General features: G+C 44.1%; 1 protein-coding gene across 2 annotated transcripts in view; it reads left to right on the top strand.

Annotated features, from left to right (window-relative positions):
* Positions 1 to 269: 269 nt before the first annotated feature.
* Positions 270 to 15,278, top strand: part of TMIGD2 (transmembrane and immunoglobulin domain containing 2) — a 43,261-nt gene continuing 28,252 nt past the window's right edge. For both annotated transcript variants that reach the window (XM_077279162.1, XM_077279180.1), the window contains exons 1-2: positions 270 to 407; positions 9,794 to 10,174. In XM_077279162.1, coding sequence (XP_077135277.1) covers positions 365 to 407; positions 9,794 to 10,174 — 424 coding nt within the window. In that variant the 5' untranslated portion in view covers positions 270 to 364. The remainder of the gene's footprint in view (positions 408 to 9,793; positions 10,175 to 15,278) is intronic.

Raw genomic sequence — 15,278 nt, 5'->3', positions numbered from 1 at the left:
CACTAGAGTTCCTGATCTCTTCGTCTCTGAAGAGGCTACCTGCATAGATGAAAGGGACCATTAATTCAGTATCAAGGAAATTTTTCAATTTCAGATACATTGGAGCAATAGAAAATGTTTGTGCAAGACTGGATGGACCCTTTCATTCTAGACAGAAATGACCTATACTGTTATTATATCCCTGTATAGTGATGAAACATAGGAGAAAATACTCTTCTACTAAATAGAATTGTTCAAATATATGACAAATCAAGAAAAGGAAAGAAAGCCGTGTATGACAGCAGGAAGGAGGTGGTTACGGGAGTTCATCTGAGCTGCACTATACTTCTGCATAGAGAAGACTGAAAAGTGGCGTCCTCTCATCATGGTCCCTTGGATTTATGCTGCTTTTTACCTTTTTCTCCATAGTGAGTATTTTATTTTGCGTTTCCTGATCGTTCTCATTTATAATGATTGTCGGTCTGATGAGACAGTTTCACGTGATCTTTATGGTTCTATATGATTTCTGAATGTTTATACTTTACATGGGCCTATTGTCGGCAAGAGTCAAATCCGACATGCTTGTAATATGTGTGTACCTGTTCTGTCATGTTTTTTCTGTTTTAATCACTGATATTGCACATGCCAGCCATGTCTGATTGATGAGGGTCTGACAGCTCTGAGACAGGTCCAGACACTGAGAACTTATTTTATTTATTTTGCTTTGCTTATATAGCTCCATTAATTCATACACATACACTCACAATCTAGATTCCCTATCAGGATGTCTTTGGAGTGTGGAAGGAAACCGGAGAACCCGGAGGAAACCCACGCAAACACGGGGAGAACATACAAACTCCACATAGATGTTGTCCTTGGTGGGGTTTGAACCCAGGACCCCAGCGCTGCGATGCTAACCACTGAGCCACCGTGCTTCCCTATGATATGCAGTCAGTGTCATACTATCAGGGGTGCAATTTCTGGGACCTCTGCTGTTCGTAAGAACAAATGTGAATGGGGCTGTGGTTATACAGTAGCACATTCCACATCCTTCCACAGACATCGACATTGTGACTCACAATCTAATTCCACATCATTAGGTCTTTTGAAGTGTGGAAGGAAACCCACGCAAACACGCGATATTTTCCGAATTTGGACCAGAACCCAGTAATGCAAACCATTGAGCCACTGTGCTGACCTTAACAGGTTATATAGATGTAAACCCTAGAATATAAAATAAAATAAAAAAACAAACAAAACAAAAAAATGTAGTAAAAAACTGCAAAATGTTTATTAACAGAGGTGTTCAATTTTCAGTATAAATCAAAGTTCGAGTTTCTCTTTAACCAGTTCATGACCCAGCCATTTACCAACGAAATCCTCCCCGTTCCTGACCAGGCACATTTTTTTTTCTTTTATTAATATTATTATTATTATTATTATTATTATTATTATTAGATTTGGTTTAAAAGCTTTAAAGGATTTTCTTGCTTGGATATTCAAATGACATTTGCAGAATTTTTTTTTTTGTGATACATGGGGCTTAATTTTTATGTAATTTTCATCCTCTCTCTTTAATTTTTTAATTGTCGATATCCATCGGAAAATAAAGGAAATGTGTGTCGGTTTTTCACATTTAGTTTTTTTATGACCATCAAGGATCGCCAAAATGCGTTTTTAAAATTTGTTCCCCTTTTTATATACTGAATAAGGTTTTTTTTTCCAACGGGGGCGGGGCTAGTAAAAGCTATTTGAATTGGCAATGGCTTTTTTATTTATCCTTTCATTTTTTTACCTGATTATAATTATTTTTTTTGTTATATATATATTTTTGTTATACATTTTAATATTTAAATATGTCTTTCTTTAGCGCCTTAACCCCCGGTGGTATTTTCGTTTTTTGCATTTTCGTTTTTCGCTCCACTTCTTCCCAGAGCCATAACTTTTTAACTTTTCTGTCAATATAGCCGTGTGAGGACTTGTTTTTTGAGGGAAGAGTTGTACTTTTGAAAGACACCATTGGTTTTACCATGTCATGTACTAGAAAACGGTAAAAAAAAATTCCAAGCGCAGTGAAATTGCAAAAAAGTGCAATCCGACATTTGTTTTTTGTTTGACTTTTTTACTAGGTTCACTAAATGCTAAAACTGACCTGCCATTATGATTCTCCAGGTCAGTACGAGTTCATAGACACCTAACATGTCTAGGGTCTTTCTAAGTGGTAAAAAAATTCCAAACTTTGTTAAAAAAAATAATGTTCCATTTTCCGATACCCGTATTGTCTCCATTTTTCGTGATCTGGGGTCGGGTGATGGCTTATTTTTTGCGTGCCGAGCTGACGTTTTTAATCATACCATTTTGGTGCAGCTACGGTCTTTTGATCACCCGTTATTGCATTTTAATGCAATGTCGCGGTTACCAAAACAACTCGGTATTCTGGCGTTTTTACTTTTTTTCTCGCTACGCCGTTTAGCAATCAGGTTAATCCTTTCTTTTATTGATAGATCGGGCGATTGTGAACTCGGTGATACCAAATATGTGTATGTTGATTTTCAATGGGGCGAAAGGGGGGCGAAAGGGGGGTGATTTGAACTTTTATATATATATATTTTTAAAACTTGTTTTACCTTTTGGCATGCTTTGAAGCTACCATAATTCAATCAGCTCTGCTACACACAGGCAATGATCAGATCACCTGTATGTAGCAGAATTGCTGACTTGCTATAAGCGCCGACCACCAGGCGGTGCTCATAGCAATCCGGCACTGACAACCGTAAACGTCTCCAGGAGACCTCTGGTTGTCATGCTAACTCACTGGTGACCCGCGATCACGTAATCGGGGTCACCAGTGGGCGGATTTCCAGCGCGATTGCTGGAAGCGCATTTTAAATGCTGATGTCAGCGTTTGACAGGGGCAGGTGGATCACGATTCTATTAGATGATAAAGTTAATATATACTTTGTTAATTTAAACCTGCATTGTGCAAAAGTGTCCATAATCTGCTCAATAGTCTGCAAATACATGTACAATATGATACACCAACCTTAATGTTTCCTCAATTAAAGGTTTCATTATGCAGTTTGCATAATTAACTACGCAGTTTGCAGAAAAAGAAAGTTCCCTTCCGTGGCTTCCATAGTCTGTGCAATATACTGGACACATGCAATACTTCTAGGGAAACCTTGCTAGTTTAGAATGGTCTATTTTTACATATTTGGCAGTCATTTTTTTTTCTGAAAGATTCCATATACTGTAAATCCATATGAACCTCCATGTGCATTTGCGTAAAATGTAGACGCACTTCAGATAACATGAATCCAAATTGTTTTATGCATACAGTACAGACCAAAAGTTTGGACACACCTTCTCATTTAAAGATTTTTCTGTATTTTCATGACTATGAAAATTGTACATTCACACTGAAGGCATCAAAACTATGAATTAACACATGTGGAATTATATACCGTATTTTTCGGCATATAAGACGCACCGGACCATAAGACGCACCCCAAATTTGGCGTGAAAATTGCAGAAAAAAAGATTTTTTATAAGATGGGGGTCCGTCTTATTGTCCGAATTTACAGTATCTTACCTGTGGGCTGGTGGTGGCAGAGCAGGGTCACAGGAGGCATGGTGTCGGCAGAGGTGGGGTGAGGCGGTACGGCGTGCACCTGAGCAGGGTCCCTTCCTGCTTAGGTGGGCGACGCCACGGCCTGGTGTCCATGGGAGGGTGGCAGCAGTGGTTACCGGCAGAGGTGTTGGGATGAGGAGGCACAGTGAGAGGTATGGCGTGAGAGGGGTCCCTTTCCCCGGTGAAGTGATGCAGCAGCCCGGTAATGCAGCAGAGCCGGGTGAATCCTGTTGTTACCGCGGTGGCAGAGGTGTGGAGATGAGGAGGCGCAGTGAGCGGGGTCCCTTTCCCCGGTGAGGTGATGCAGCAGCCCCGGTAATGCAGCAGAGCCGGGTGAATCCTGTTGTTATCGGTGCGCGCGGCCATCTTCCTGAGGCCGCGCGTTCGCAGATGGAGCTCTGCTGCCCGGGGCTTCAGGAAAATGGCCGCCGCGATCCCCATCTGCGCACGCGCGGCATCCTGCGGCCATTTTCCTGAAGCCCCGGGCAGCAGAGACCTCCATCTGCGCACGCGTGGCCTCAGGAAGATGGCCGCGCGCACCGATAACAACAGGATTCACCCGGCTCTGCTGCATTACCGGGGCTGCTGCATCACCTCACTGGGGAAAGGGACCCCGCTCACTGCGCCTCCTCATCTCCACACCTCTGCCGCCCCACCTCTGCCGCCACGGTCCACGGTAAGCCTGCATTGCGAATATAAGACGCACCCCCCATTTTCCCCCCTTTTTTTGGGGGGAAAAAGTGCGTCTTATATGCCAAAAAATACGGTACTTAACAAAAAGGTGTGAAACAAATGAAATTATGTCTTATATTCTAGGTTCTTCAAAGTAGCCACCTTTTGCTTTGATGACTGCTTTCCACACTCTTGGCATTCTCTTGATGAGCTTCAAGAGGTAGTCACCGGGAATGGTCTTCCAACAATCTTGAAGGAGTTCCCAGAGATGCTTAGCACTTGTTGGCCCTTTTGCCTTCACTCTGCGGTCCAGCTCACCCCAAACCATCTCGATTGGGTTCAGGTTTGGTGACTGTGGAGGCCAGCTCATCTGGCATAGCACCCCATCACTCTCCTTCTTGGTCAAATAGCTCTTACACAGCCTGGAGGTGTGTTTGAGGTCATTGTCCTGTTAAAAAATAAATGATGGTCCAACTAAACACAAACCGGATGGAATAGCATGCCGCTGCAAGATGCTGTGGTAGCCATGCTGGTTCAGTATGCCTTCAATTTTGAATATATCCCCAACAGTGTCACCAGCAAAACACCCCCACACCATCACACCTCCTCCTCCATGCTTCACGGTGGGAACCAGGCATGTAGAGTCCATCCGTTCACCTTTTCTGCATCTTACAAAGGCACGGTGGTTGGAACCAAAGATCTCAAATTTGGACTCATCAGACCAAAGCACAGATTTCCACTGGTCTAATGTCCATTCCTTGTGTTCTTTAGCCCAAACAAGTCTCTTCTGCTTGTCGCCTGTCCTTAGCAGTGGTTTCCTAGCAGCTATTTTACCATGAAGGCCTGCTGCACAAAGTCTCCTCTCAACAGTTATTGTAGAGATGTGTCTGCTGCTAGAACTCTGTGTGGCATTGACCTGGTCTCTAATCTGAGCTGCTGCTAACATGCGATTTCTGAGGCTGGTCACTCGGATAAACTTATCCTCAGAAGCAGAGGTGACTCTTGGTCTTCCTTTCCTGGGGCGGTCCTCATGTGAGCCAGTTTCTTTGTAGCGCTTGATGGTTTTTGCAACTGCACTTGGGGACACTTTCAAAGTTTTCCCAATTTTTCAGACTGACTGACCTTCATTTCTTAAAGTAATGATGGCCACTCGTTTTTATTTATTTAGCTGCCTTTTTCTTGCCATAATACAAATTCTAAGTCTATTCAGTAGGACTATCAGCTGTGTATCCACCAGACTTCTGCTCAACACAACTGATGGTCCCAACCCCATTTATAAGGCAAGAAATCCCACTTATTAAACCTAACAGGGCACACCTGTGAAGTGAAAACCATTTCCGGTGACTCAGAGGCGTAGCTAGGGTTTTGGTCCAGGGGGGGCGAAGCTTCTGAGTGGGCCCCTAACCAGGTAACCTTCATTACAATTCGGTGATGCCCCCTAATAGTGGAGGAGAACCTCAGCAGATGACCACGCTGTTACTGAAGATAATCTCTATATAAAGACCAACACTGATATTACCGCCATATGGTCAGTGGTAGATACCAGCCCTACAGAACATATAACAGATCACTGCACAGTTACAGATAATGACTTACCTCTGACGTTCTTTCTGATAGAATTGTTCATTTTTCCCGTCTGCGCCATCTGGCCCAGAGCGACATGACAACTTCTTCCAGCTACAACTCATCTGCAGAGAATACAACAAAAACACGTTTCACTTCTCACATTCCAGCCCTATCACCATCTATTCCCAACCTGCACAACCTCCTCATCCTGCTGATACCCCAATACAGAGCCGCTGCTGCCGTATGTGTCCCTATTACTGCCCCTGATACCCCAATACTGAGCCACTGCTGCCGTATGTGTCCCTATTACTGCACCTGATACCCCAATACTGAGCCGCTGCTGCCGTGTGTGTCCCTATTACTGCACCTGATACCCCGATACTGAGCCGCTGCTGCCGTATGTGTCCCTATTACTGCCCTTGATACCCCAATACTAAGCCGCTGCTGCCGTATGTGTCCCTATTACTGCACCTGATACCCCAATACTGAGCCGCTGCTGCCATATGTGTCCCTATTACTGCTCCTGACACCCCAATACTGAGCCGCTGCTGCCATATGTGTCCCTATTACTGCTCCTGACACCCCAATACTGAGCCGCTGCTGCCGTATGTGTCCCTATTACTGCACCTGATACCCCAATACTGAGCCGCTGCTGCCATATGTGTCCCTATTACTGCACCTGCTGTGTGGTTCTCTGTGCCCTCTAAATTCTAAAGCACCCCTCTATAATATAGTAATGCCAGGTGCAAGTGCCCTAGAAAACAGTGCCCACATTTTGTCCCCTAGAAAGTAATAATGCCCTCTGTGTGTGACCCTTTGATAGTCACAGTAAGCTGAGTTCCCCTGTAAGAATAAGTGCCCACTTTACATTTAATAAAGTCCCGAGTCTCCCCCACTGTACAGCTCCCCTATACACAGTATGATGCCCCCTCACTGTATATACTGACCCCTTAATATCCCCCAAACTGGCTCCAACACTGTATGATGGCCCCGTAGCTGTAATCTCCACACTGAATGATGGCCCTCTAGATAGCCTCCATATAGCATAATACACCAGATAGTCCTCAATATGGTATAATACATTCCCCATAGGCCTCCATATAGTATCATGCACTCCCCATAGGTAGACCCTATAGTATAATGCCCTTCACATAGGAAGACTATATAGTATAATGCAGCTCCCATAGGCAGCCTCTATAAGGAAGGCTGTAAATGTGTCCCCAATCCCCTCCGCAAGGCATAAAAATGACCTCTCATTATACTCACCAATGGCGCTCACCAAGGCATAGCTGGTCTTGACTTAAGATCGCCATCCTCCATTACTGCTTAATCTGGATGACACATCCTACGTCATCCACACAGTGTCACCCATCGTGCTACTGTGCAGGCGCACTTCTCTCTAGGCTGCTGAAAGCAGAGCCAGGTACTGTAGTGCATGTGCGCTGGGAAAGGCCAAAGGGTGCTGATGGCCTGGAAATAAAGCCGGCGCATGCGCACTACAATACTGTGCTCTGACTTCAACAGGGCAAAGAGAAGTGCGCCTGCATGGGAGTGCGACAGAGGACACTGAATGCATGATGTAGGACGCATCTTCCACACGAAGAGGGACAGCGATCACAGGAAGAGGGTCGTCGCCGGATCAAGACTAGTGACGCCCGGACCACGCCATCCACGAGTATAATAAAAGCTCCGTTTTGTGCCTTGCATAGAGGATTGGGGACATAGAGAGCGTTCTAGAACACTATGTGAGGGCGTACAGATGCTGGCCGGACCTTATATGGTGACAGGCTCCCACATGTAAAAGCCGTCCTGCAAGATTCCAGCCGCTCGCAAACTTAAGAAAATAATCATTTTCCTTCTCATAAGCTAATCAGCAGTAAATAAACTATGTGCCAAGACACTTATCGATCACATGTCAGTGTTCAGTGTCTGTCCAGATTGCAGGATAAACAAGACATACAAGGTTAGGAACCTTCATTGCTTTATATACTGTGCCTGTATGTATGCATTCAAGGCAACAGATCAGACATATTAAAAAGCAAATGACATGTGCCAAGATCCTCATCATGCTGTGTGGAGAGTGTCCTCTGGTCCTGGGGGCTGCTCCTCAGGCTCCTCCCAGTCAGATGCAGACATCATGTGTAGGCAGTGAGCTCAGGTCACAGTCAGAGGCAGAGTCCCGCTGCGTCCCCGGCTGCTGCTGCTGCTGGAGCTGATCACTTCTCTGCAGCACAGGAGCTTTGAAGCAGAGCGCGCTCAGCCGGGATTGGGTGAGCGGTGAGTGACCTCCCTTCCCCCTCTCCTCCACAGACTGCAGAAGAGCGATCACATGACTCACTCTCTGCACTCTGATTGGAGGCCTTCTCTTCCTTCTCTCTGCTGACCCCCTGTGAGCGTTTGTACCGTGCATGTTACTTTAGCTACATACACAGTACAAACGCAGGGGAAATTAAAGATAAACATTGACCGGAGGCAGGGGCCCCTAACGCCGGCCCTGGCAGTAGCGTAGCTCCGGGTGGGCCTCCTCAGAGCACAGGGCCAGGGGCGACCGCCCCCTCTGCCCCCCTGGTAGCTACGCTACTGCGGTGACTACTTCTTGAAGCTCATCAAGAGAATGCCAAGAGTGTGCAAAGCAGTCATCAAAGCAAAAGGTGGCTACTTTGAAGAACCTAGAATTTAAGACATGTTTTCAGTTGTTTCACACTTTTTTGTTAAGTATATAATTCCACATGTGTTAATTCATAGTTTTGATGCCTTCAGTGTGAATTTACAATTTTCATAGTCATGAAAATACAGAAAAATCTTTAAATGAGAAGGTGTGTCCAAACTTTTGGTCTGTACTGTATATTTTATTTTCATAGAATGTTACAGTTGGAAGGGACCTCCAGGGTCATCGTGTCCAACCCTCTGCTCAATGCAGGATTCACTAAACCATCTCAGACAGAGATGTCTATCTGGCCTCTGAAGACTTCCATTGAAGGAGAACTCACCACCTCGCGTGACAGCCTGTTCCACTCATTAATTGATTTTGCTTACTTGTACAGCACCATTAATACCAAAGCACTTAACAGACCTTGTAATCACTGTCCCTATCAAAGCTCACAATCTAGAATCCCTATCAGGATATCTTTGAAGGTTGGGGGAAATCGAAGAACCTAGGGGAAATCTACGCAAACACGGTGAAAACATACAAACCCCTTGCAGATGTTGTCTTTGGTGGAATTTGAACCCTCTGCAAACATACTGTATTAACCACTGAGCCACCGTGCTCCCCCAACATGCCTAAGCTAGGTTTCACTAATTTGATAATCATGGTCCAAGTACTGATCGCGATGTCTGGAATGGCTGCAGGTCTCTTGACCCAAACTCAAAAGTACAATAGTCTTTTTGCCGTCATACAAGATCCTTGCACAAAGCATTGATTATTTTGTGGCGGGCAATTGCTTTTCCTTTTCAAAATCAGCTTTTTTTACGGGTGCCATGCCAAGATGCCAACTCTATAGGAGTTATGGAAACAGCCATGTTAGTCACTCAGTTATACAGGCACTTGTGACTATCTCTCATAGGTGAAATAGGCTTTTCCACTCCAAATTTCTAGTCCTCAAGTGTGGAGATCCATACTAATGTCTAGAACAGAGCTATGAGATGCTGAACCCCATCGCAAGCTTTGGAGTAAAGACGACAACTTCCACCATAGCCTGGTCAATGGTGATGCTAGGAGTTTGGATTGGAAGAACGGTCATAGAAAGTGAATGGGGTGGTGGAGCCTCTGGAGCACGTGTTCTTTGGGCGCTGCCTTCGGAGACTTCTTCTGTAGTTATATTTGTGATACTCTATTCTGGAGCTTGCTGAACTTTGATATCATGACTTCATTATTACTTACTACAAATATTGGAGCTACAACTCTCAAAATAATTTATTCTTTACTTCTTTCTCATTATACAGACATGGTCGTAGGGAAAATAATTACTCAACATCCAGTAATCCTAAATCTGAATAAATCGGACACTGCCAGGATAAGCTGCAACTGGACTAGTGAATATGATCAGCAGGTCCGAGTTGAATGGAGAAAGCAAATCTCAAGTACTGGAGAAGACAACGGGACCTTGTTATGTTCTGTACTGAAGTCCGAGAATAACAGAGGTTCATCAGCGAGAAATAATAAAACTACATGTAATGTAACCAATAATACTACACTGCTGACCATAGAGGGAGTCACAGAGGACGATGGAGGGCGGTATGTCTGTAGAGTTACATGGGAGATACCGACACTGGAAAAAGCAGAAGGAAATGGGACACAATTATATGTCCAGGGTGGTATTAGTGGTAAGTAGACATGATTGTACTATAAATTATACTGTATTAAAGGGGATCTATATTGTGCCGTTTTGATATGTCCTATAGGAACAAATATAGAGGTCATCGAGGTGGTTCCCCAGTTAGGGACCCCTTTCTTTGTGCTTCAGCAGAAAGACCACTAAGTAAGGAGGCTCCTTTATTATGCAGCTGTCAAATTTGAATGAGTGCCATACATTTTGGCATTTGCCTCTCAGTGGTGGCTGCATGGAGCTTATTTCTTTAAAGGTATGTTCCCATGATGAGTTTTTGGCACTGTGTATTTTTGCTGAGCAAAAATTGCAGCATTTTAAAGTTCCTGCAAAGTGGATGGGATTTATAGAAATCTCCTGCCCCATTGTGTTTCTTTTTTTCGCTCGGTGTAAATTGACCTGCGGTGTGTGTTTCAATTCCGAAACATGTCAATTTCTATTGTGGGTACGTGGAGTTTTATATGGGAATTTTCTCAATAGACATAGAGAATACACAGGTAAAAGAACACACATAATCACCATATATCGGTATCAATACAGTTTTGTCAAAGCTTAATAGAAGTGTCAAAAACAAAGCAGCTTTAGGCCGGTTTCACACGTCCAGATAATTCCGGTACCGGAGAAATCTGTTCCGGAGTTATCCGTGTCCGTGTGCTCACGTGGCACATCAGTGTGGCACACGTGTGGCAGCCGTGTGCCGCCCGTGTGCCGCCTGAGGACCACATGGACCGTGCAGGAGAGACAGCGCTACAGTAAGCGCTGTCCCTCCTGCGTGTGGTGCTGAATGCGGCATTCATCTCTTCTCCCCTGCAGGAGAGAAGAGATGAAAGATCACGTTTTTGTTCTTTTTTGTTAAAAATAAAGTTTGCTGGTGACCTCCCGCCTCCCATCCCCAGTGCGCTGCCCGGCCATTTGCAGAGAAATACCCAGCTCCCGCGATGCCTCCTCTCAGCGCCGGCAGCCTGTCCTGTCTGAGCGGTCACGTGGTACCGCTCATTACAGTGATGAATATGCACGTATTCACCACTGTAATGAGCGGTCCCACGTGACCGCTCACACAGGACAAGCTGCCAGCGCTGAGAGGAAACATCGCGGGAGCTGGGTGAGTATTTCTCTGCAAGCAGCCGGGCGGCTCACTGGGAATGGGAGGCGGGAGGTCAGCAGCAAACTTTATTTTTAACAAAAAAGAACAAAAACTTGGTCTTTCATCTCTTCTCTCCTGCAGGGGAGAAGAGATGAATGTCGCATTCAGCACCACAACGGGGGGGACAGCGCTTACTGTAGCGCTGTCTCTCCTGCGGGTGATATGTGCACACGGAGGAGAGTGCACACTGTTCTCCGTGTGCACGTGTGCAGGACATATTGCTGTACATGCTGCCGGAGATAAACAGACATGTCTCTGTGTTTTGCACACGGATACACGGTACATGAAAACACGGAGACATGTGCATAGACCCATTCATTTGAATGGGTCTACGTATGTCAGTGTCTCCGGTACGTGAGAAAACTGTCAGTACACGTACCGGAGACACTGACGTGTGAAAGAGGCCTTACTGAAAGCATGAGATGCCAGAAAGAGATAAAAAGCGCAGCGTACAAAATGTGATTAAAGCGCATGTTAAAAAAAAAGCACAATTACCCGAGTTTACCGAATAGGTGCAGAAAATCGGCAACATAAAATACTCATCGTGGGAATGTAGTGTAGCATGGTTTTCTCATATGTGTCATTTATAGAATGTTCCCAGGTTAACATATAATTGTGTAATAGTTATGGGTCCTCTCGAACAATCAAACTGACTACAATCTCTGTTTTGATATAAAGGGGTTGTCTGGCCTCAGGACAAGACTTCAGTCACTTTGTGACTGCAGTCTTGTGAATCCTCACATCACATGCACTGTGTGCTATTAGGACTCTCTAATACTGACAACGGGAGCGAGCTGTCATGTGACTGAAAGTATGCGATTTGCATACTTCCAATAGTCAGCCACCAATTGTGCAAATTCTCCCACTTAAAAAGATGAGAGAGGCCTGTAATTGACATCATAGGTAGACCACAACTATGAGAGTCAAAATGAGAAAACAAATGCAGAAAATCACCTTGTCTGATATGGCAAGATTTATTTAGCAAATTATGGTGGAAAATAAGTATTTGGTCATTAGCAAAAGTTCATCTCAATATTTTGTTATATATCCTTTGTTGGCAATGACACAGGATAAGTCTTCACAAGGTTGGCGCACACTGTTGGTGGTATGTTGGCCCATTCCACTATGCAGATCTCTAGAGCAGTGATGTTTTGGGCCTGTCGCTAGGCAACACGGACTTTCAACTCTCTCCAAAGGTTTTCTATGGGGTTGAGATCTGGAGACTGGCTATGCCACTCCTGGACCTTTGTATACTTCTTACGAAGCCACTCCTTTTTTGCCATGGCGGTGTGCTTGGGATCATTATACTGAAAGATCCATCCACGTTTCATTTTCAAATCCCTTGCTGATGGAACGAGGTTTGCACTCAAGATCACACGATACATGGCCCCATTCATTCTTTCATGTATACGGATCAGTCGTCCTGGTCCCTTTGCAGAGAAACAGCCCCAAAACATGATGTTGCCACCCCATGCTTCACATTAGGTATGGTGCTCTTTGGATGCAACTCTGTCTCCTCCAAACACGATGAGTTTAGTTTCTACCAAACAGTTCTACTTTTGTTTCATCAGACCATATGACATTCTCCCAATACTCTTCTGGATAATCCAAATGCTCTCTAGCAAACTTCAGACGGACCTGGACATGTACTGGCTTAAGCAGGGGGACACGTCTGGCACTGCCGGATCTGAGTCCATGGCGGCATAGTGTGTTACTGATGGTAGCCTTTGTTACATTGGTCCCAGCTCTATGCAGGTCATTCACTAGGTCCAACCGTGTGGTTCTGGAATTTTTGCTCACCGTTCTTGTCATCATTTTGACCTCAAGGGGATAGATCTTGTGTGAAGCCCCAGATTGAGGGAGATTATCACTGGTCTTGTATGCCTTCCATTTTCTTATTATTGCTCCCAGAGTTGATTTCATCACACCAAGCTGCTTGCCTATTGCAGATTCAGTCTTCCCAGCCTGGTGCAGGGCTACAATTTTGTTTCTGCTGTCCTTCCACAGCTCTTTGGTCTTCACCATAGTGGAGTTTGGATTGTGACTGTTTGAGGTTGTGGACAGGTGTCTTTTATACTGATAACGAGTTCAAACAGGTGCCATTACTACAGGTAATGAGTGGAGGACAGAGGAGCCTCTTAAAGAAAATGTTACAGGTCTGTGAGAGGCAGAAATCTTGCATGTTTTTAGGTTGCTAATGACTTATTTTCCACCATAATATGCAAAATAAATCTTGCCAAATGAGACAAGGTGATTTTCTGGATTTGTTTTCTCAATTTTGATTATCATAGTTGTGGTCTACCTATGATGTCGATTACAGGCCTCTATCATCTTTTTAAGTGGGAGAACTTGCCCAATTGGTGGCTGACTAAATACTTTTTCCCCCCACTGTATATGCCTGATCCTGGGCTCATACAGAATGAACTGGATTGGTCTATTTAACCCTTCACCCCCGAAGCTTTTTCAGCTTTGCATTTTCGTTTTCCGCTCCCCTTCTTCCCAGAGCTATAACTTTTTTTTTTCAGTCAATATGGCCACTTGAGGGCTTATTTTTGCAGGACGAGTTGTACTTTTGAACGACTCTATTGGTTTTACCATGTCGTGTACTAGAAAACGGGAAAAAAATTCCAAGTGCGGTGAAATTGTAAAAAAAAGAGCAAGCCGACACTTGTTTTTTGTTTGGCTTTTTTACTAGATTCACTAAATGTTAAAACTGACCTTCCGTTATGATTCTCCAGGTGGTGGTGACAAAAAGTTCCAAACTTTGCTAAAATATAAAAAATAAATAAAAAATTGTGCCATATTCCGATACCCATAGCATCTCCATTTTTCGTGATCTCTGATTGGGTGAGGGCTTATTTTTTGTGCCAAGCTGATGTTTTTAATGACACCATATTGGTGCAGATACGTTCTTTTGATCGCCTGTTATTGCATTTTAATGCAATGTCGTGGCGACCAAAAAAAACGTAATTCTGGGGTTTTTGATTTTTTTTTTTTAGCGCTACGCCGTTTAGCGATCAGGTTAATCTTTTTTTTATTGATAGATCGGGTGATTCTGAACGTGACTATACCAAATATGTGTATGTTTGATTTTTTTTTTTGTTTTATCTTGAATGGGGCAAATGGGGGTGATTTGAACTTTTGTATTTTTTTTATATTTTTAAAAACATTTTTCTTTAACTTTCTTTAGCCCGATTGGTTCTGCTACATAGAGGCGATGGTCAGATCGCCTCTATGTAGCTGATATACTGACTTGCTATGAGCGCCGACCACTGGGTGGTGCTCATAGCAATCCGGCACTGACAACCATAGACGTCTCAAGGAGACCTCTGGTTGTTATGTCGACAATCCGATGACCCCCGATCATGGGTCACCGGTGCGCTTATTTCCGGCCCGATGTCCGGAATCGCGATTTAAATGCTGCTGTCAGAGTTTGACAGTGGCATTTAACTAGTTAATAGCTGCGGGTGGATTGCGATTCCACGCGCGGCTATTGCGGGCACATGTCAGCTGTTCACCGCTGGAGCCCACATCAAAGCAGGGGATACCAACATCGGCGTACTATTAGGCTGGAGTCACACTCAGCGTAAGACAATACGGTCCAATTTTTACGGCCGTAATACGGCCGTAATACGGTGAAATGTTCCCAAAATAGTTGTCCGTATGTCCTCCGTAGTCAGGGTGTGTCAGCATATTTTGCGCATGGCATCTTCCGTATGTAATCCGTATGGTATCCGTACTGCGAGATTTTCTCGCAGGCTTGCAAAACCGACATCTAATGGATTTATGTGCTCAAATGTTCGGTAAAACATATATACAGTATATATATATATATATATATATATATATATATATATATATATATATATATATATATATATATGTATATATATGTCATTGAGACACATATATATATATTCTGTATTTATATTTCATTCAGCGCGATATCTGTGAAAAG

The sequence above is a fragment of the Ranitomeya variabilis genome, chromosome 1 (genome assembly GCF_051348905.1).
Source record: "Ranitomeya variabilis isolate aRanVar5 chromosome 1, aRanVar5.hap1, whole genome shotgun sequence".
In the NCBI taxonomy this organism is placed as follows: domain Eukaryota; kingdom Metazoa; phylum Chordata; class Amphibia; order Anura; family Dendrobatidae; genus Ranitomeya; species Ranitomeya variabilis.
Note: the sequence above shows the minus strand (reverse complement) of the source record. Positions and strands in the feature narration are given on the sequence as shown.